The sequence below is a fragment of the Lipophrys pholis genome (assembly GCF_963383615.2).
Source record: "Lipophrys pholis genome assembly, chromosome: 4".
In the NCBI taxonomy this organism is placed as follows: Eukaryota; Metazoa; Chordata; class Actinopteri; order Blenniiformes; family Blenniidae; genus Lipophrys; species Lipophrys pholis.
This window is the reverse complement of record NC_137637.1, coordinates 24881730-24905009: the sequence shown is the minus strand read 5'-3', so window position 1 is coordinate 24905009 and position 23280 is coordinate 24881730. Positions and strand designations below refer to the sequence as shown.

The following is a 23280-nucleotide window of genomic DNA, read 5'->3' as shown; positions in this document are numbered from 1 at the left end:
CAGAGGACATGAAACTATCAATCACTGCTGGATACATTTCAGTGCAATTTGTAATGATTCCAAGTTCGACTAACCATTTGACATGAAAATGTCTAAGGAGACAAAAGTACGTTCAGAGTCAGAGTAATTGCTGCAACACTTGGTCAAAGAGTACTTATATATATAGCAATTACTTAGATAGCAGAACAGGCTTGAGTGAGAATCAGCTACTGATCTCGTTTGTCTGAGGTCAAACATTCACATCAAGCGATTCTGTACGACCAAACTTTCGCCAGGCGTTTGCTGTGTTTCTGCCCCGTCTCGCTGTAGATCTTTGGGAGCTCTTTGGCGAGCTGAGAGCCGCTTGTTTTGTTAAGAGTTTCTTTGGGTGGAATTTCTTCCTCTAAGAGACTGAAATGGTTTGTCAGCCACTCATCTGCAGACTAAAAGAGTGAGTTGAAAGAGTGATAGAAATGGCTGAACCTGACCCCGATGCAAAAGATTTGGAATAGTTTTGAGATGGATTATTAATGTAACATCACCAGTTTATTTGTTACTTGTTTGTATGGTTAATGCCTTTGGGATTATTTGATTTCTGTTTTAATTACACTGAAGTAATTTTCTACCCACCCTCCCTTCTATCAACACAGCCATGCTCTCATTATTTGTAACTGATGTTTTGGATTTTTGATGTTTAAATTAGCATCCGGGCAAGAAGCTCTGTCATCCAGCCTCATATACATCAAAAAATTAGGAAATTGATATAAGCTTCATGTTTATCACATACTTCAACAGTATATTACAAAGTTTTCACAGTCTAAAAATGTGAACAACACCTATTAAGCTCTAACCAACATGAAGCCACATTCGATGCAAGCTGTCTGATGAGTGTGTTGTGTTTTTTGCTCTCTATTAACTTTTGGGTGTTCAATGCATCTATTTGATGTCACAATAAAAAAAATCATAAGTGCATTTCTTTGCGGCGTGGAGCGGCACAACAATAACAGAACTGACAGGATGTGAAATGGTGTCTGTTTTATTGTATCATTTATCGGGCAAACCCAGGCAGATAGAGTTTAATAGCTGTGAGAGTCTCAAATCACTAATTAAAACCCAAAACAAACATCAAAACATGACATGAACTCATGTAATATTGATCGGACATTATTGTCGCAGATCCCTGTGAAGAAACCTTACATATCTTGATGCATTTTCAGAACATAAATTCACATACTCACCAACATTTTGGTTGTCTTGTTTGTGATTGCATTGTTGGAGTCACCCTGTCGCCTTTCGCATATGTCAACATTTTGTTTCGGTCTCGGTCTGATCTCCTTTATATGATGGAGTATACGTATTAAAATCAGGAGACTGTGACATGTAAACATCTTATTCAAATTGTGTTTCAGTGAGTAAGGATTGCAGAAACCAAACCAGTGTTCCAGTTGTCTCTTGAGTTTGGATTATTTACACAGAATGATGCTCTTCATTGGAAAAAAAAACAAACTCCAAAGAAGTTCAGATGTTCCACTTGATTTCAACGTTGCATTTAACGTTACCTCTCAATGCCAAGTTACTTCAGGTGGGATTTTATCACTCCAAAGAAATCACAACATTTTGAGATGGATAATCAACGAGGAATAATCCGGTATCATGCTCTCTATTTAAACGCTGTATCTTAAAAAGGATCAAACCAGGATAACCTTCAAGTTCACAACGTTCTAGTTTTTTTGTCATCATCAGTAAAAACCTTCTCTTGACTTTTCCCTTTGATTGTCTCATCAATGTGCCGCATCCTCCACTTGGGGAACAAAAAGGGCAGCTTATTATTAAAAGTTCATTCTTCATTTCTTTCTTCTCCATCATATGCACGGCCACCTGTGGAGCACCACGGGACTGTGTGGCTGTGTGAATATTCTAATTACTCAGCCTGCACAGCCCAGAGGCATGGTCTTTGTATTTGTTTCACAGCGGAGTGACACAGCTGTCTCTAGTATTTCACTGTCTGCAATAATGCGGCGTCACAAGGGCCAGATTGTCCCTCCTAATCTTCTGGCAGGAAAAAAAAAATCCTGCCACCATGATTCACGCTCTCGGTTCTATGAATAAATAAATGCTCGTGGCAGTCTGAGAAGCTGAGAGATATAGGATTTATTTTCTATTCTCGTTCTCCGTCGGTGACATATAGATATCACATGTTTGCACCATGCATGCGGTCTGGGGCCGGGTTTATTAAAAATGGATTGCAGTCCTACATGCATCTTGCTCATGGCAGCATATAATATTAACATGTGAGTTTGCGGCGTGGATGGAAAAACTGTCATTTCATGCTGTGATTTCTTGAGTTTCACACGGAAACTGCAGGACCTTCAGAGCCTCACGGCTGCTCAAGAGGATAATCAGCATCATTTGCGTTATCTTTGTTGAAATCGGGAAAAAAAAAAAATGTTATAGTTCATTTTGCTGCTGCTGCTACAAACCCTCATAGCTATTTTAAGCTGCACACTTGGTTTAACTTAAGAGGGTAAGAAGAGGATGACATAATTGCTTTCACAGATTATGAGATACTGGTCAATTTCGAAGTATTTTAATCAAGCAAGAGAGAAAATCTCTGCTGTGAATTCACACTGCACCGTCTCCCCAACTGTAGGCTATTGTAGCTCCAGAAAACTATGGGTTATTAGTGGTTCCAAATCTGGAATCTGGGATCCGCATTAGGAATGACAGAGATCCCATACTTTGAGGTTCTGAAAATGAGACTTGCACACAAACCATAATGAGACGGTTGAGCAGGCTTAGGTTGCTGCCCGTTGATTACATCCTCTGTCCTTGTATGTGTCGGGCTGCACGCCGTTGTGCTGGTTCGCACTGCAGCTGCAGAGCGAGAACATCCCTAGTTTAAGTCCTTTAGCCTTTAGGGAGAACATCTTCCAATGTGTGACTGGGATTTCTCTGGATGATCCCGGTTCCTCCATCAGTCCAAAACACGTGTTTGTTTGGCGACTCTGAATTTGTCCGTAGTGTGATTGAGACTGTATGCGATTGTCTGTCTCTTCGTGTGTTCCTCGTGATGGACGGGCGACCTGTTCAGCTTGCATCCTGCCTTCAGCCATAGACAGCTGGGATCCGATCCAGCGCCTCCACGACCCTGAATTGAATGAAGCGAGTATGGACGGAATGATGCTTTTGTAGATTCATGAGAGTGGGTGTATCTGCCCAGCGTTGGCCTCACTTCTCACCTACTTTAACAATCTAGAGATCATAGAGCAGGTCCACAGTATTTATCAGAGGCAATTGAGAAGGATTCTAAGAATAAAAAAAAGGTTGGGAACCACTGCCCTAAATGATGCATAACATGATACAACACTTATAGAAAGTTCTCCCCTTTGGCGTGATTTCAAAGCACAAAGCTGTGCAGATCCTTTTTACTTTTGTTGATCATGAGGAATGAAGTAAACGTGTGGGCGAACCCAATTGAAATGTGCGCATTAAAGAGCTATTGATTCACTATTTTCAGCACACCATTTATATTTCTATGGATTACCTTTCACTGGTGGCCGTTCCCTTGTGTGTTTACAATTTGTCTATGAAAGCGTCAGAAATGCTGCCATGTTAGCTGAGAAATACACTGTGTTCACATTTATGGGAAGAATAGAAGATTAGCCGTCGAATCGGGTTCACAGAGACAGAGTGGATTTGGCTTTTCAGCTTCCAGTTGCCATTTGAGCTTTGCTCTTTCGAAGTTTTACGACCATAAATTAGAGATGCATGATGTGCTGCTGTAGAAAATAGGCATGCATTATAGTTATATAAATCATGCAATCGTTCATCAGCAGCCATTAGACCCTGTGAGCACATTCTCTGATGGGCTGTGGCTCGTTTCTTTGCCCTCTTCATCTGAGAGCTGATTCTTTTATCTTTTCCAATCCCTTCCTTGATTAGGCAGAATGGTAGAAAATAGGTGGGGTGGGGGGGGGGGGGGGGGGGGGGGTGGGGGGTGGGGCAGCTGTGGAAACAAACCGTTGACAGGGCATATCGGGCACCGTGAAGCCATATGCCTGTCTCGTACCTTTTGTGATTTATAGTTCCACTGGAGCTGTTTCTCCTCAAGGATATTTCGTTGCGATAGCTTTAACTGTCTGCAGACCAAACAGAATTGCAAATGGAGGTCTAAGGGCTCCCCTGCTCTCCCTCCTCTGCACGCACTTTAGTGGTCTAATTCTATCACCGCAGCACACACACCCTATCCAATTAGACAGTGTAATGGGATTGTCTGCGTAGGGTCAAGATCTGCACTCATTTCTCCCGTTGGACGCCGGCATTCAAGCAGCTACCCCCTTGGGATCAGACCCCATCGTCTTCCCGTCTCCCACGGAAGCTTACTGTCATTCTCATCCACAATGCCGGCTTTCCTGTATTTCCCTCTGTCTGGCTGTATTTCATGGTGTAATGACTCTGCTGCTCGTTTCTTCATGACTCAGCCGCGGTCTCGCAAAGATGAGAGAAGGAGCTCAGTCTGTCATCTCATTAATTTCAGCACAAGCTTCTGGCAGCTTTTAATGGCGTCAAAGGAGAGGACAAGCCTCTGTCATTCAGGTGTCAGGAAATGAAGAGATCGTGAAACTTTTGGGAAAGTTTTTTTGTCATGCTAAGCTGTCGAAGGTGATGAAGATAAGTGAGGAAATCGACTTGCTGAGATTGACTTTGATTTATTTTGTAAAGAAATTTGTATTTCACCACCTCAGCTTTAACACTAACTTGCTCTATTGTATAAAGCAGAATGCCTAAAAGCCCCGTTCACCCTGCCAATAAGAACTGCAAGGTCACCCTCTCATCTTTTCCTTCATGTTAACATTATACGGACACCAATTTAGTCTTCAGCCACACTCAACGGGCTAGTGGCTGCCAGTTCCTTCAGCTCGTCCTTATTTTTGCTCAGTGGACGAGCATGCCAGGTTTAGATAAGCTTGTGCCAGTTTGTCATCACATTTCCCTTTCCATCCCTCTCCCTTTATGACAGAAGTGGGCTGTGACTAGTAGGCCTTTTGGCTCGGGGGAGTGTTAATGGACCATCCTCCTCTCATTAGCCACGGCCTTGCCCAGGATGCTGCCCGGCTCTCATGTCTGCCCTCAGCATCTGCAGGCAGCACATTGAAACCAACAGCACATGCATGCACACGTGTTTGCTCATCCACAGACCCCGGGCACTTGATGCTATATTATCCTAGGTATAGGGCAGAACATTTTTTTTTTCCAAGGAGCATCCCAGCTTCTCTTCATGCCCGACTTCTTTCGTCCTCCAATTAATCACAGTTCAGCTTATCGAACTGACATTTAAGACCACTGACATCTACTTCAGATCAGTTTTTTTTCTTTTTTCCTCAGGCAGCAATAGTTAAAGGCGCATTCTCCTTTATCGTTTTTGATGTAGGCTAATCTAATTGTCCCCGATTTCAGGATTTAAAAATGAATTCAGACAGCATGACTTGAAAGAGTTGGAAAACCTGCGCGAGCACACATTTCAGGATTATTCGAAAATTTGGACAACAAAGAAAGAAAATGTCACTATGGCTCGATTCTGCTGCTTTGTGGAACCCAGTAGGTGCATCAGTATTCACTACAAAGCAATTCTTCTGCTTTTTTTTTTCATGCTACTTCTTATATCTCCCAGAGCCACTAATTAATTCCAGTTTCCATTCAATGTCTTAATACCATTCGCCTTTTCACCATCCAAATTACCTCGCTGCTTGGCTCTGTTATTAGTTGTGGCTGAATTACAGAGAAAATCCTCTCAACCGTGTTGTGGATTTTTTCAGCAAACTGAAATCATTGCTCATTCTCTGGTTGCTTCATTTTCAACTCAGCTATTCCCCCAGCTTCACTGGCCTTATTAATTGCTTCCAGCATACACAAATTGATAGAAATGTCCGCTTACATTGCTGCATCTTCTTTCATTCTTCCCCTTTATTATCTGATGACTTATTCATCCTGCATGTGGTCAATAAATTGGCTCACAATCTGATGACGCCATATTCAGCTCAGTGGCGTATTGGTGGGATTACTGCTCGTCTTTTCCTCTGGCGTTTGTGCTTTTGAGGATCAGTCAGAGTGTTCAGCTTTCGGATTTGGATTTAGTGTAAACTCTGAACCAGGACCTCACCCCTGTTTCAATTTGGCACAGAGAAGAAGTTGTCCACTGCTGTTGTATTATTCGTTAGCTGTATTATCACGACATTGGAGCATTAGTTCTCGCCTAAATTCAGTCAATACATTTGCCTTCGAGGTTTCTGGATAAAAGTAATTACTGGAAAAGGAGGAACGGTGGCTCAGTTACTGCGTTTTCTACTCAATGTTGTTTTACGCTAAAGAAGAGAGCAGCATTGGCTTGGTTTTGTGTGAGAAATGGAACAGTATGTCCCGTATTCAACAAGCTGAATATGTGATAAATTGACATGATGTCTGTTCTGGACTGGTTATGTGTTGATGAAATTACTTCACACGTTATGTGCTATGTCAGCACTTCAGCACAGTACTTTTTAAAGGTGATCATAGGGCTGGAGAAAAAAAGAAAAAAAGAAGAATGCTTTGGCTTTTTCTTTCTGGTGGGCTGGAAAAAAATGCAGACACAGACAAAGCTGCCATCAGAAGTAATCTTGCATTGTACGAGAATTCATTTTGACTGCACTTACTTATACACAGGTGAAGCTGAAAGCAGAAGACTGTCAGGGCACAAGACCCTTGGCATGAAATATTCCTTTTAATGGGGAGGATAGTGAAAAGTTGGGCTCTCCGACTGTCTTGGGTCATGATCGAAGATCTGAGGTTACTGATCCCAATTCATATTAAACAACTTGTTTCATCCTCAAGGTCCTTTCCTGTTTTCTGAGGGAATTCAAGAACCCTATAAAATAAATAAATGGGGAGTGTCTGAATGTTTGGGGCGCCATTAAATGTGACTTTGCAGGCAAGCACTGGAACAGTCAAAGTGTCACTGAGATGATAAGGCATCTTTGTGATGTCTCGGTGAAGTGTTTCCCCATCCTCTCACTGTATATTTCATATCCATTGGCCTCTCTTTTAATCTTTTTCCATTCATCACTGGGAAGAATCTGACTTTTCTTCCACATTTAAGCCAGGGAAAACTTCTTTTGGCCTTGCTCTGTTAGTAAAATGTTCGAGATTCACCTTTGTGTGGACTTTAGCTTTCTCACACACAATAAAAAGAGTTCACTTTAATTTTTCTGACCTTTTTGAGATTTTATTGCCAGTATAAAACCCTCCCATTTACTACAGAAATCAAAATGCTTCATTTTTTCCCTTACAGAAGTGTGCTTTTGTGTTAAAGGCCTCATATGCAATTCATTAAATGTCAGTCTGAGGTTACCTTTGGAGCATCAAACACAAACAGAATTACAAGAATATCGTTCAAATAAAATCATGACAAATGACATTTAATCAACACGTGTATTTAAACTCAATTTCAGTTGTTTTTCATCAGCAGGTGGAACTTGCTCCATTGTTATTTAATTTAAATTAAAAAAAAATTCCGTGCCTTCAAAAGGAATGGATATTTTATTTCATATGTTCTGAGTTTAACCTGGCATCAAGAGATGAGGAAAGGTAAAGCATCTACCTCATTAACACTGACAAAATAACACATGATATGTTTTCCGATTAATCAACACAAAAGAAGACGAAAACAACAGGATATGTGTGTTAGTGTCAAGAGATTTGACTTCAATTAGAGTCTTTGCACTCCTTTCTTTTTCATAGTGGAGCGTTTCTACAGCTTTAAAACACATTGGATGTTTTTTTCTGTATTATACCACAACCTTTTACCATCCATCCATCCATCCATCCATCCATCCATCCATCCATCCATCCATCCATCCATACATACATACATACGTACATACATCCGTCCATCCATCCATCCATCCATCCATCCATCCGTCCCACCTACTCTACAGACACCTACAGATATATTTCACAGTGCTGGGACTGTGATGTCATATATTATGCCATAAATAGATAAATCTCACAACACATTTAATCATCTGCTAAAATATTATTAGGAGATTATGGCTTGTGTTTTTCTTGTTTTTATCATCTGTGATTTTCTGGCCATTGTATCACTCGGCTGTCACAGTTTGTGATTTTACAGTCAATGTTTCTATCTCCGTCTCCTCGACTTGATGTGTATGCGCGCTTGAAATCTCTCCCCAGTGCACTCTGCTTTGGTCCAGAGTGAGTCTGGTTTTTTTTTTTTTTTTTTTCTGGTGTGAATTGAAGTGAACAAAACACAGTCTGTCCTTCCCTCTTCACTCCACTCCTCTGTCTCCAGCCTCCCTCAGTCATCTCGATAAATTATTCAGTCTTTCACTTTGATGGAGGACTAATTGCTCCTCTTCTACCTAAGGATCTCTTATAAACAACTTGGAGTGTGAAAATATGTAACATTATCTGATGAGTGTTAACAATGTAATGTCGGGTGGTGAACATCTGGTTCCCTGAGCGACGCGATTAGGTGAACTAGCAGCAAAGTGTGTTGTGGTAATTACAACAGAGCTGCAAGACAACTCAAAATAAGGCATCACCGTTGGACCTCGGCATTCAGACTAGACTACAGTGTATGTGAGGCACTGAGCTGCTTTGCCCTCGAGGCATTGGGCTAGACGGCTCTGCTTCGAGTTGTCAGCAGAATGAATTAGGAAATACAGTAATGTTTAGTAATATTGTGCGACCGGAGCTTTTGCAGATGTGAGGGGGGGGGGGGTTTCTGTTGTAGAGAGAGCTGCTAATGATGCTGTTATCTCGGGCTGGAAGCCTGATTAGCTTGACGGATGGGGCCGGCGCTGGCAGCCTGAACTCCTCTCTCCTGTCAGTCTCACTGTGCTTGTATGTGCATTTGTGTGTGTGAAGAGAGACTTGATGAGTTTCTGGGGAAGACTGATACAGAGAGTGACAGAGACTGAGACACACACACACACACACACACACACACACACACACACACACACACACACACACACTCTGACACACTCTCAGACTCTGATGAAGAGAAATAGGACTCTTCCTCTTCTACCTCTGGCCCCAATTGAGATGACACACCAACACCAAACCACTGTAGAAGAAATGAGCAGCCATCTGCCTGACAGTCAACCCACCGATGTGTTAGAGGTGGAGGAGGACGAGCACATTCTTCCTATTAGCGTCTCCTCCAGTTCTTTCTTTAAAATATTCAGGCATGTACCTCGTGCTTAGTGGGAGCGACACTTCAGTGTGAGACTTGATGGGGGGGGGGGGGTTGTGGAGACGATGAAGCTTCCCCAAATAGATACTGAATGTGTGTGCCTGTGTTGAAAGGTATCGTTGTTTACTTGCTACATGTATTGGCACCAAAGTTTCACCATATGTAGAAGGGGCTGTTTTCTAAGCAGTAGGCGTCTTCTTCTTCTTTTTTTTTTTGGTTAGCTGATTAGATGTTTGAACCAAGCCCAAGTTTCATGGCGGAATTACTCTTTCTGGCTGGTTGTAATATGCTTTCTGTCATGTACAAAGATGTATGTGTGGCACGAGGTAATTACAGAGCTGAAAAGCCTCTGAGGAAAGTGGAGGGGGTGGATAGAGATGAAACATGTGACTTTGACACGGGAAAGTGCGGCTTGCAGCCTGTCAGCTGTCAATGTTGGTTTTGTAACCGGTGACTGATTTGCTTTAACCGTGACCACAACCTGCCCTGCAGAGGTTTACAGTAATTTAAGCCAGATACTGGACTGTGTGTGTTTGTCTTCAATTATATACATTTAGTTCTTGACATTTTATGCATATTGTTTTCAATTATAAGTTGAAACATTGTATAAAATAGACCATAAGAAGATATATTGCGTGGCCATTATATAAGATACAAACAGATTTATGGAGTTATTGGTAAAGAACCCCACAAAAAAACAACAACAAGAAATTGATGTTGCATAAAACTATTTAGCTGTTAAGTGTGCAGATTTGTTTCTTGCTTATGGAAGAGAAATTGCTGATAATTTTTTAAGTCATATTTGCAACACAGATATAATATTTTTTTTCTCATCTAATTTCAGAAACAGTCTCCACCTCATTAACTTTGCATCACCATTACTGTAATAGCTTCTGAAGATTGAATGTGTTTTTCATTGCCAGAAAAACAAAGAAAAACGCCCCCAGTAAACTCCCCTCACTATCAGGTGAATTTGGTTTTCTAAAGTTGAAATAAAGCATGGATAAAACATGTGACTGAACAATGTAAAACCTGACTGAAATACTCCATACAGTACACTGTGAAGTACCAGGGGATTCACCTGAAAGGCTCGATGAGCAATGTGTGAATTCATTTGGAAAGAACAACAATGAAGCAGTCGCTCATGTACCTGTACAGTATGTGAAAGTAATACAGTGCGGGTCCAGCTGGTGAACTTATTGGCTGACAGCTGTGTTTAGATGAGGCTTCCCCAAAGTGGCCCAAAGGCCAGTCACGGCCTAAGGTGAGATTCTGTACCCTCTAACATCCATGGTTATGTGTTCAACAACTGCAACCTGAAATTCCTATTTTCCCCTCATGGTGTTAACAGGATGGTGTTGCATACATGGGAACGATGTCCTATGGGGATCTATCACAACTTAAACTGTGTTTGTTTATACTTTTTATTCAAGAGAAGTCAATTAAAGACAGTCATGTAAAGATTATTGAGAAGAGTTTTGCCAATCAATGCATATCTGCTTGCACTGTGGTATAAAGAACTGAAAAGCCAATGTTAGATACAGTATTAGGAAACATTTTTATTTATTGTTTAGAAATAGAATAATGACTTAACAAACGACTGGCCTTTGGGCTATTCCACATTATTAAATATGACCACACAGAAAAGGGTTTCGACTAGTTTAGACACTAATAACCATATTTTGATATAAAAAAAGAGCACTTGCTCCAGCCTCAAGATACTGATCCCAAAGTATATTAAAAGACGTCTTATAGTTTATATTGAAAGTACAGATTGAACATTCAGTGATATAACAAAATCATAAATCTTCTACAACCGATGACACAAATTCTAAATGAGGCCTCAATGGTTACTCAACCTAATTTATTATGACTAAAATTACCTCCCTATGACATTTAATGGAACACAAAAAAACCTACAAAATTCGAGCATGCAATAATGATATATGTATGGTATATTATAATAAGATGCAACAGAAAAATAATAGCCTTTCAACTCCTACTGGACAAATAAATACTCATAATATGAAATAATGTTCTGAACAACTCTTCTGTTTTAAAAAAAAAAATACACCTTTGAGAAAATATCCCGTAATGTTTTTTTCAATGGAGTAATGCAAACAACACATGCAAAGTTTATTAAACACAAAATAACTAAATTTCCCTTTGTAAACAGGGATGTGTTTTGGTTAGCTCCTCTGAAACGCAGCACTGGGATTTTGTGGGATGATTATATGCTGCTCTGACAATTGTTCCTCTGTGAGCTTAGCAGAGCCTCCCAAGGCAGCCTCCAGGGGACTATGTGAAATACAACAAAGTATTCTGTACAAAGCACCAGTCACCGTTAATAGATGCTAAATAGTCCCTTTAAAATCAATGAAAACCAGATGTGTTCATAAATTTCTAATCCCCCCCTCCAGAAAGGACATAAACAATGGTGGTGGCCAGACAAAATAAGGCGTTTGGTCACAGTAAGTAAAGCCAAATGTAATACTCTCTGGCCACTTTATAAGGTACACTTGTGCAGATTGATGTAGTCAAGTGAAAAAGCTCTGCTGGGAGTTTTCTCTTTACAATTAAAAATAATGTTCAGTTTTGCTCAAAATGATCAGACGGATTTGAATGCGACGACATGTTGACCTCTGAGGTTGTGGTCTGCAGTTGTGTTGAGCTGAACAGTATTATATTGAGAGAGGCTTCTAATATTGTGATCACCACTCATTATTGTGACAATCTCTACCAAAAACTGAATGTCAAGCCTTTAAAGATGTAGAATTTTATTAGCAGTGTTGTTGCACTGGGTCAGGTCAGTTTTTACAACCATATTTTGCAGCAACATTCATTTGTGCATGAGGTTGAATCATACTTGTGTCCACAAGGAAGACACAGAAGTGACACATAAAGCAGGTAATATTCACTTCAATTTTAAGTTTATTTCCATTCTACCAACTCCAGGCTTTGTAGGCAAGTGCATCATCATTTACACCTGCAATGTGGCGGTCAGGGGTTGTACGATGTGAAACAAAAACAGACAAAAAAGTGACATTTAAATATTCTTGTGTGTATATCTTTTTAAGAGAGTTAGGTGCAGATCCCCGTCCCCTCAGTGATTTCTGCCTGAGCAGGTTTAGTATATGTTTGAGACCCCTGCCAGGATGGTGGAGAACCTCTGCAATCCCCTTGTGGCCCTGCTGTCTAACATTAAATGTCTATCTAAATTCAGCTGCTGCCTTCATTGCTCTATGTTTTTCATATCTCGTATATCAATTCATAATTTTTCCTTCAGTCAACTGCCATTTATATTCTCCACTTCTTTCCGCTGTTGTTTTGATCTGGATTGTATTTTCTTTTTCAGACTACCTTTTTTGTTACAATTTCAGCTGCATATATATTGCGCGTTTGCTCTTGCCTCTCTTTCTGCTCCTCATATTGTTTCTGTTCGGCTCGGAGCTGTGCCAAACGGGCTGGTCTTTTCCCACCACCAAAGACTGCCACAGTTTCAGTTTTGTTATTGCAGTTTTTAATTCTCTCGCTCTGTGTCTCTTTCACTCCCCTCTTTGTTCATGTCTCGGTCTCTTCCTCCCTGCCTGCAACCCACTGCCTCTTTGTCTCTTGGCAGACGGCAGCAGATTGCAGGCTGGACGGGCCATGTGGGTGTTTGACTTGGGACACAAAGCTGAGGGCCATGAACAATGTCCACGAGTGCAAACCTAATTGGACATGCAATATTTACACACGGACACAAACAGACACTTACACATACACTGTCAGATTTCTGCACTCCCTTCCCTGCGTTCACCATCAGTGTCCACTCACATAATTGAGATGACATCGGGTAAATTATACAAGCAGACAAACAAGCAAGTGTGTCTATACCTGGCTTGGCCAACAGAGTCGACACAGAGATAAACATGCAGATAGAGAGCTTACGCAGAATGCTGAGTACATGCATGCTATTATCATAGTCATAGAAGCAGATTAGTGTTTCAGCAGTGGAGCCAGCCGAACAAATGATTGACAAAGAGATGTCTTTTATCCAGCTTATATAACTGAGTCATTTTATTCACCTCCAACGTAGACCACATCTTGATTCCTCACTCTCCCTGCCCCCTCCCCCTCGCCGTCTGGTATTTAGCATGGTTTCCATGTTGTGTAGCATTACAAATGGCTCATTGGGAACAGAGTCAGCTCTGATCAGTTCTGGAGGGGGAGCTTGTTTGTACCTGCAGCTGTGATTACGCCACTTGAAAACAACAACCAAACAGTTCAGCATATTAGGGAGTGGAATAGTGATGCAAAAAAAGAATGAAAACCCAAGCTTTGAAAACCATAAAAGGATCTCTGCACATTGTCACCAGCAAATTATTTTGTTTAAAGTTAAAGTGGGAGGGTGTTGTCTTAATGCTCCCACTCAATTGCTTTTCCTCTGCAGTATACTGCTGTATACTGTAGTTTCGGCCACAGTTCTGGGGATCGGCACAATATGTTGTCAGCTGGTAAGAGCCAAACTCATGTTCGTGGTGTTGAGTTGATTATTGAATTTCTTTAAATCTAAAGGTACACTATCAATTGGCTATTAGTTCTCAAAATATACTCCAAATGGTTGCTTCTAAATGCTCTTTTTTTTCAGTGAATGCTTTCGGATTTTAATTGTATAGACTGTTTACCGTGCTGCAGCCCTGCCAGTGTGTTACACTATGGAAACACTGGAGGGAACTGCAAGCAGATGCTTTTATTTTTTCATTGAGATAGACTGGGTGACAGAAAATGCAACACTGAATAAATGCACTGTCAAGTAGTCTAACAAATCCAGTCACATTCATTCCCATCCAGCACTCGCCATTCATCTATCTAACCATTCATTCATCCATCAATCTACTTTCAATTTCACTTTATTCACATTTACGGTTGGCTGAAAAACATCCGATCCTTGTTGAAATTCGTGTGAACAGCAGCGTATCTCCTGTGATTTGATCCTAGGCCAGTTGTTGATGTGAAAATTGTCAAAATGAGTCACAGACTTCGACTTGTTTAGAAATCAGCTCAGTGGATCATATCCCAGAGTGAAAAATGGTAATAGTAACACATGCACCAACCAGCACATACACTGGAGGATCAGACTATAAGTCTATATATGTATATATGATTACATATACATATATATGTGTGTGTGTGTGTGTGTGTGTGTGTGTGTATATACCTGTATATATATATATATATATATATATATATATATATATATATATATATATATATATATATATATATATATATATATATATATATATATATATATATATATATATATATAGTGAACATGCAAACTTGACCAAATTGCAGCTACATTCCATCTAGCTATGCAAATAGATGGAACTTTCAATCTGTGTGCCTTTTGCTGGTGAACTTTCAACTAAGAATAACTCCATGAGTATTTGAATGCAGGTTTTTTATGCTTCAGACTGTTTACATAAGAATGATATGCAGGAACTGGCATTGCATCTGTGTTCATTTGCTTGTGTTCACCATGGAGAGATGATAGCAAATAGGTCTGAATCTGAAATGCAGACGCAATCATAAACAACACAATTTCCTCCAGACATTGTAAATCACAAAGCGTATTGTACAATAATCAGTTACCATTAACTCCTCCTAGTATGTTGCACTGTATGACAGATGTCCACGATATTCTATTTTCATGAAGGGAAACACACTCAATGGATAGTGTGTGGAGGCAGTACTATCCGGTGCACAAACCTGCTGATCAGTCCAATAACAAGTAACCAGAACAAAATTAACGTCACCAAAAATAAATTAGGAAAGATTTCTTGTAGATTATATGTCAATTCAACAGCCATCACTAATGTCCCAGTAGTTATATTCTGGTTAAAGCAAGCTACAGAAGTTGTCACATCTAACTTATATTTGGAAACTGTATTTCAGCTAAGCAGGATGCTGTGACTGATTATTTTTGCAGTGTTTACTTAAAGTAATTAGAAATTGTGTGAGGCTAACCTGAACCTGCCGGGGCTGAAAGTCAGACTGTCTGTGTTCCAGAGGACCTGGCAGGTTCTAACTACACTAAGGATCGCTGCACACACTCCCAGCCAGCAGATGTATGCTGGAAATATTGTGCCTGCTCACTTGTTTCTTGGCAGCTAACACTGCTGACTATTTTAGTAAACAGTATTAAAACATTTCCTGACCATAACCTTGAAAAAATGCTCACAGAACTGCCAAACTACTAATGTTTGATCATTATTGATAGGACACGATTTTAACTTCATCACTGTCATTCATTGAACCAATACTTTATTCACTTCTAATTATATGAACACATATATTATTTTGACAACCTTATTCTGGCAATGCGAGATAATCTTGAACAGATGGGTGACTGTGACTGCAGAACCACGTAGTAATTATGAAACATCAAACAATGAAGTATTATTTCCTGAAAGTCTGGGACTGAAGTAAGTCTTAAAGGCACTGATGAATCAATGTGCTTGGGATTGGATTTTGTGTTTAGCCTGTTGTTGAGAATCTTCTCAAATGATGAGGAGCAGTGGGGCCCATATGTAATACTTGGAGGTGAAGCGGATTATTAGCGCATTTTCTCCAAGACTGCTGTTGCAGTCATAATCGTGGTTTAGACCATCCTCCCGGCTTGTGCGCCTTTCATGAAAAGGGCAGTGATACATGTACTGACTAAAATGGCATTTCTTTTATGCCAGCTTACACAACAGTGAAAAGGCAATCAACATGCATATTCGGGCCAATCAAAAAAATAACGTTCAAGATGACGCATAGTATGTGGCAGCCTGTTGTTATAACTTCCGTTTTCTTTCAATCATAAGTTTTAATCTCCGGATTTAGCTTGAATTTCCCACTGGAATCAGTCCAGCTTAGTTAATCTCACTGAATATAATGATGCCTTTTCCCGCTGGAAAACTGATCATGGAAAACAATGGTTTGTTACCTTTTGTCATAATTCAAATCACCACAATATGAAATCGGCCCTCCCCTTCTCGAAAACCGTTGTCATAATGATAAACAGAGTGAGTCAGACTTCAGAAAAGTTCACTCGTGGAGGCCAAAAACTTCCCTCAAGATCTGATTTGGTGTTGCCAGACTGACTGCGTGGCTTCTTTTTATGCAGGGCTTGTGGGCGGTTGAGCAGCACACACCTAGGATACTGTGGATTTTATTTACTGGTACAGCATATGCAACACCCCCACACAAACGTTTTTCACACACAGCACATAAAATTAGGCCTGTTGGCATTCTTGTTCTTATTTTTCAATTTTTTTCCTTGAAGACTGCAGACTGCTCTCACTCACGATATTCACTACGAACATTCTGACTCGTATTATCCATGATCCACCATGTTGGAGTGAGTGGCTCGGGCAGTGCTAGCTGCTTAATTAATTGGTTGCCTGGCAGTACAAGTGTGCATGTTTATTTTTTCTGTATCTGTGGTTGGCTGTGTTACTTATTTCATGCTTGGATATCGGCTGGTTGGCTGGCTTGTTTATCTCCTCACTGGCGGACAGGCAGGACCGCTGGTTGCAAGAGGCAGACATTTCATTTGACTGTCGGGAAAAGGATACAGATTTTGTCAAGAGCAATTTTTGGGGGGAAACCAAAGTCAATATTCAAAATACAGTGGTGTTACGTGCACAGTATAGCACAGTATATAGAGAAATTCCTGGTTCTGCCTCATAGATGTAATAGATTATTAATAGACTAATTATAAAGAAAATATAGACATGTAATTCCAACTAAAAGAATAATCCTGTATAATTCAATAGTCTATTACCACTTTATTGAAGTTGGAGCTGTGGGGATCTGAAATTTATCCCAGCTGAGAAGTATTTGTTCGGTCCTTTTATGATCGTTGTATTGTGTTTGCTACTGTACTATCAAGGGGTCTTCCCGAGAAAAGCTTAATATCAAGCTCTCTGGGTCACGAACAGATCACCAGCCAATCACACTGTAAACACAGAGAGACAGACGTGTATACACACATGCTGACATCCACACAAACACACGCCGTTCAGGCACTTCAGCAATTGACATAGGAAGCATGGCTTTGAATAGGAAAATGCTGGGTGAATACCTACACAAACTCGGGGAGAACTTACCACAGAAAGACCCAGAGAATCCTACTATTGCGTTCTCACCGTGAGCGCGCAAACTACTGCACCGCAGTGGCACCCAACAGTTGTATCAGTGTTAAATGTTTGCCATTTTGGAAATATGTGTGGTGATTAGCAGTCTCACCTCACATAACATATTGAAAATATCCCTGGTTTGACTCTAGTTCTGTGTGTGCAACATCTGTCTGTCTGTCTGTCTTTCCTTCTCTCTTTCTCTCTCTCTCTCTGCATTTTCCTTGTGATGGACTGGTCCAGGGTGTCCTTCGCCCATTGTCAGTTTGTGCCTTCTTCAACCATGAGCGATGTAAAATAAATGGATTGACGGATGAGCTATTACGATCTGTATTATTAATACCAACAACAGTATTATAAAATATCATCAATTAGAGAAAACAAATTGCTAAAATTCAGTGGTGAATTAATAATACAGAAAGGTATTAATCATGTGAGGTTTAGGACTTTTTAGGCTATCTGTGTTAAATCGGCAGACTTGCTGTTTCTGAACCAAATATTCAACAAAGAAGGCATTCAAGTTCACATTTAAATTCAATTCAGTTTTTGTTTTTATATGATGCCAATATAAACACAGCCAGCTCATGGCACTGTTAAAGAGGAAAAAAAACAGGTGGTCCCACATGAGTATGCAAAGACAATGTTGAAAGGGAAAAACTTCCTTTTAACAGGCAGAAACCTCTGGAGAAGCAGGCTCGGAGGTGGCGGCTGCCTGCTGTTCCAGCTGGGGTAAGGCGACAGAGAGAGAGTAAAGGATAGGACAGAGATGGAGAACAACAAGCAAACAAACATGCTGACATCAGACAGCGAGCTAATCCACTCACTGCTAAATGTGGGCTTTGCTATTGCCTGTACTTTCTAAATGTTTTTTGTTTTTAATCCAGTCCCAAACTGGTGAGGTAAAATGCTGTTGAGCTTATTTTTTCTGCCTAGTTTTTTCAAATTGTTTTGGTGCTTTGTCAGAGTCGTCATGATGCAGGGAAAGATTCTGGATATTAATTATGACTTCTATATAAATACTTTTTTTATTGATGAGATGGAAGAGACTCTGACTCAGACGTCTGGCATGTACAAACTCAACCCTTAAAAATGAAGTAATGTTTTTAGCTCTGATTATTGTGATTGCAGCATACTGGGTTGGCCTGTAGGTTATTGAAGCAGGAGAGTAGAGTAGAAAATAATTGTAATCAGACATTTGCTGGACTGAATCCTACAGGTGATGGGTCATCACTGTGACTTTCTGATCAACGTTGTTAGCGCTTGCTCAGGTTCCCTCTTGGGGGGGGGGGGGGGGGGGGGGGGGGGGGGGGGGCATTTGGCGTAAAACTTCAGATCAGATCACGGTAGATCACATCAGATCAGGTCAGATTAGATCAGATCAGATCAGATGAAATGATCTGCTGTAGCAAACCCCTAAGGGAACTGCAGAAGTACATTTAGGCCTGCTGCCTCCAATGATTTGAAAGAGAATATGTAATCCTTTCGATGTAGCAAAAGTGCTTTATGTTCACATTAGTATAATATATGAAGTCGTTGCGGGGGGGTGAGGGGTGGGGGGTCTCAAGTATCTGAACATAGGAAAAACACTATCTATATTTTTCAACCCTCTCTCGGCACAGTTTCTTATTGTTGTCTTTCTCACATGCAGACCTTTGTTTCAGGTCATCGTCTCTCTTCTGTCATTTCCACTCCCCCCCCACTCAGTTTCTTCTCTCAACTCCGTCTCTGTGCTCGTCAAAGCCCTTGAACGCTGCCTCTAATGACTTCACCTCATGTCATCTCTCTTGTCTCTCTTGAGGTCAAACAGCCTCTTGCCTAAACCTCCATGCAGCACAGAACTCCTTCAAATCATCCACTGCCTCTCAAAGAAGCACACAATACCCAGAGGTTGCACTCTGCACCTCTCAAAAGGAGACAGGCAGGTCTTTCAGTGTGATATATGCTGCTGTTCAGGACTAATACGGACAGATGGACTCAGCGCCTGTACAGCATGTTCACTGAGCATGATGAAAATGTTTATGTGACGCCTATTTATAGATACAATAGAGAAACATGAAGTCTTAACAATGAACAGGAGGTGGTAACCCCCCCCGCCTTTTTTTTTTAACACAAGTCACCGTGAGCAGGAATTTGTTGGCAATATTCCACAAATTGTATTTGTCACAGCTGACTGTGTTTGTCCTGGCTTTCACAGGGGAGGTCGTATGCGTTCGACAAGGTGTTCCCCACTAACACCACACAGGAGCAGGTCTACAACGCCTGTGCCAAGCAGATCGTCAAAGGTGAGTCACTGAGACAGTTTGGGTTGTTCCTCCATGATGCGTGATTGACAGAATAGCCGAGAGAAGAAATTTGACGCACCCTAAATCAGCGCATCGTGGCTTCCACATCGGGTTTGTCGGTTATGTTTACTACTGCATTCACTATCAGCCTCGAGCAAGCCGTGCAAAAAAAACCCATTGCCATGGCATGATGTAGTCGGATGCTCTACACGAGCATCCGAACGTACCGATTATCAACACGCACGTTTATGTTTGTACAATGGAAGTCCCACATCCTGAAACCCCGATCAAAAGAGACCATCACCCTCAAGGTTTAATTTTTCTTTTCCCTTACCCCTCCTCCCTCCTGTCTACATCTCTCCACGTCTGTCCGCCTCTCTCCTCCCGCTGTTAGGCTTTCGCTTTTCTTCCACCTTCAAAGTGAGTGTGGAAGTCCATTGAACTAGTTCTAGATGGAGCATGAAAAAGATTGATTTGGCGGGCAAGATTACTTATAGAGTGTGAGATTACCATGCAGGCTGAGGAGAGGAGAAATAAAGAGGCGAGATGAATTGTAGCACAGGGTTGAGTGGAAGAAAATCCAAGGTGGGACTTTAGCTCGATGAAGGAATGGAAAAGGAAGAGAGGTTTGAAATGCGTCAAGGGAAAAGATTAACAAGAAATGCATGCAAGGCCAGAAAAGGCTGGTTTGGAGGCCCGTATCTGTTTATACATGTTCCCTACTTGTTGGTATTGTGGGGCGTTTGGGATTCTCTCTTTCTGTGGCGCCGCTTTCTTTGCCCTTTTCACTGTCGTCCTCTCACATTCATGCTGTTTGCTTTTCTCAATATTTCTGTATCTGGTGGTCTTGGTTGTTCGGCAATCTCATCTCCTGCTGCCTTTATTTCCTTTGAAAGACACAATCTTTATTCCCACTCCTTTTTTGCTGTGGCGCTCCCTGTTTTGGTAACTCCGTGACTGGTGTGGAGGGAGAAGAAGACACGCAGTGAGAGGCGAGGCGACGCAGGAGTGGGAAAATGTTCAGCATGGATTCAGCCGAAAGGCTTTGTGATTCATCAGTGGTCAGCTAACCTGTGGTGGCTGGCCTTTCGGGGTGATATGTTTTCCTTTATCCATGTTTGACTTTTACCGCAGAGGTTTATTGGACCGTGTCAGCAATATGACATTCAACAGTGCCGGTTCTTTATAGCCTCGGCTTGTCAAGAAGGTGTTGTTTTCCTCCTAAATAAGGGGAGAAAATCGTGTGTGTGTGTGTGTGTGTGTGATGGGGGTTTATTTTGCTGAGTGCCTCCTGGTGACGTGAACACTGCAGGTAGTTGTTGTTTACTGTGTGCAGCCACAGAGGTCGTTCAGCGCCTAACCAAGCTTAAATACCATGTGCTTGTCGGGGTGCGCGGGCTTTATGAGGCTCAGTTGGATCCATCTTCAGAGCAAAGGTCAAATATATTTGCCATTCTGTGAGCGGTTGCTGTCGGTGTGTTTTGACGTCTTTCTGAACTCTGTAATTCTGACACTGTTACTGTTTTTTCACAGCACTTTGCTCTTTTTTTCCCCCTCTCACATGTTTTCTTTCTTCCCTCTCATTTTAGATGTACTGGGCGGGTACAACGGGACTATCTTTGCCTATGGGCAGACTTCCTCGGGAAAGACACACACCATGGAGGTACAGTAGCAGTAAATTATTCAGAAGGTAGACTTCATGCTGTGACACACACATGCATGGAGACGTACATTTTTCTGCTTTATTTTTTTATGGACTGCGTCCTCCTCTTCACGCCCCCGTGGTACATCTATCTCCATCATGGCCATCACTTTGTCTCTGCCTCTCAGTCTTATAACCTCCTTTACTGCTCTCTCTGGGAAACAACCCTTCTTCCTTTCAAGTCAAAAGCCTCTCTGCTCGCCTTTCTTTTACAATTCTCTCTGCCTAATTTGCCCAGGGTCTGCATTTATCCGTCGATTCACTCACGTGTTCCTCTCTTGTCTTGTTCTTGTCTGTAGGGAAACCTTCATGATCCCCAGGGAATGGGGATTATACCGAGAATAGCAGAGGACATTTTCGAACATATATTTGCCATGGATGAAAACCTAGAATTCCATATAAAGGTGAGTGGGATTTTATGTGTGTTTAAGAGTCATATATTCTTTTCTTTTTTTTTTATCACTTCCTGGTATTTTTGTATTCCATCATGCCTGAGAAGTTTCTGTTATGTTGCATATGAAATCTGCAGTACAGATAAAAGCTGACTGATTTGTCCAGTTGTTACACTGTCTGCACACACAGAAACACATACATGGTGATGCCTCGGTGAGGCCTTTGCACACACACACACACACACACACACACACACACACACACACACACACACACACACACACACACACACACACACACACACACACACACACACACACACACACACACACACACACACACACACACACACTTGTGCCTGTATTATCTCTTTTATCTCTTTGTGGGCCTCTTCAGTAAATCTTCACCTAATGTCAAATCTTAAATTGTAACCATATGAATAAAATCAACCATTAAATGCATTTAAAATGATTTGGGATCCTGCAGTTTGGACTCTCAATGTCTGTCCAGTTGTCTGGCCCTATAAATTAAGAAATATAGGAGTGAATGCATGTGCATGCACGCACGCACACACGCAAGCACGCACTGTTAAATTATGTGGGAATTCAGCTTGAACCCCTGCAGTAATCCTCACATGGATGGGATCGAGCAGAAGCATCAATAAATCATGATATATAAACCATGATGAGCCCACAATATTTTCCCCTTTTACACCACAGACTTAAGACGGAGTATAATGCCTTGCCAGACCTGGAGGAGGACAGATTACACTATTATTTTGCATTTCAGGATTCTTTGTCGTGTTTGTTGTACAATGAACTGCAAACCCGTTCCCTTCATTTATCTGTATTAGTCTCTTTGTGTCTGCCTGGAAATAAATCAGCAGTCACAAGTTTTTTGTTTTTTTTTGTTTGCTGCAGGTCTCCTACTTTGAGATCTATTTGGATAAAATCCGGGACCTACTAGACGGTACGTCTGAACTGCCAATCTGTAAAAATACTGCTAACATTTACTGAAAACCTTTAAGCCAGGCCCACCACCTGTGAGCTTTAACAATGTAGTACCTTTTCATGAAGGATCTGGGGCATTACCTACAGACCCTAGAAGAACAAAACTCACATGTCGGATCCCAATCCATAGTTTTGTTACATAAAGTCATACGGCAACTTATCAGACTAGCTGTAAAGAAAGCCAAAGTGGACATTATTCCCTCTCAAGAGATTATATACATATTGAACTATAGCAAATACTTGAATGATAGCTCTCATAATGGAGATGCAAACAATCCCAATGCCTTCTTTTATGCTTCACACAATATAGCTTTGTGATAATTCTTCCTCGCACACAGCATAACAACAATATAGCTCAAAGTCTTATCACTTAGATATACTATAACTAGTGTTAAGAGATGAAGAGCTGCAGGTAGAAGGCTGTACACTCTGTCCCTGTGATTATATCTATAACAGCGGTCAGTATGCAGTGGACACATGAGCTCATTTTAGC

The 23280-nt window shown here is 41.1% G+C and overlaps 1 protein-coding gene across 1 annotated transcript in view; it reads left to right on the top strand.

Annotated features, from left to right (window-relative positions):
* kif5ab (kinesin family member 5A, b) overlaps window positions 1–23280 on the top strand; it is an 82771-nt gene that overhangs the window by 3106 nt on the left and 56385 nt on the right. The window contains exons 2-5 of the mRNA XM_080460618.1: window positions 19595–19682; window positions 21272–21345; window positions 21684–21788; window positions 22698–22746. Coding sequence (XP_080316744.1) covers window positions 19595–19682; window positions 21272–21345; window positions 21684–21788; window positions 22698–22746 — 316 coding nt within the window. The remainder of the gene's footprint in view (window positions 1–19594; window positions 19683–21271; window positions 21346–21683; window positions 21789–22697; window positions 22747–23280) is intronic.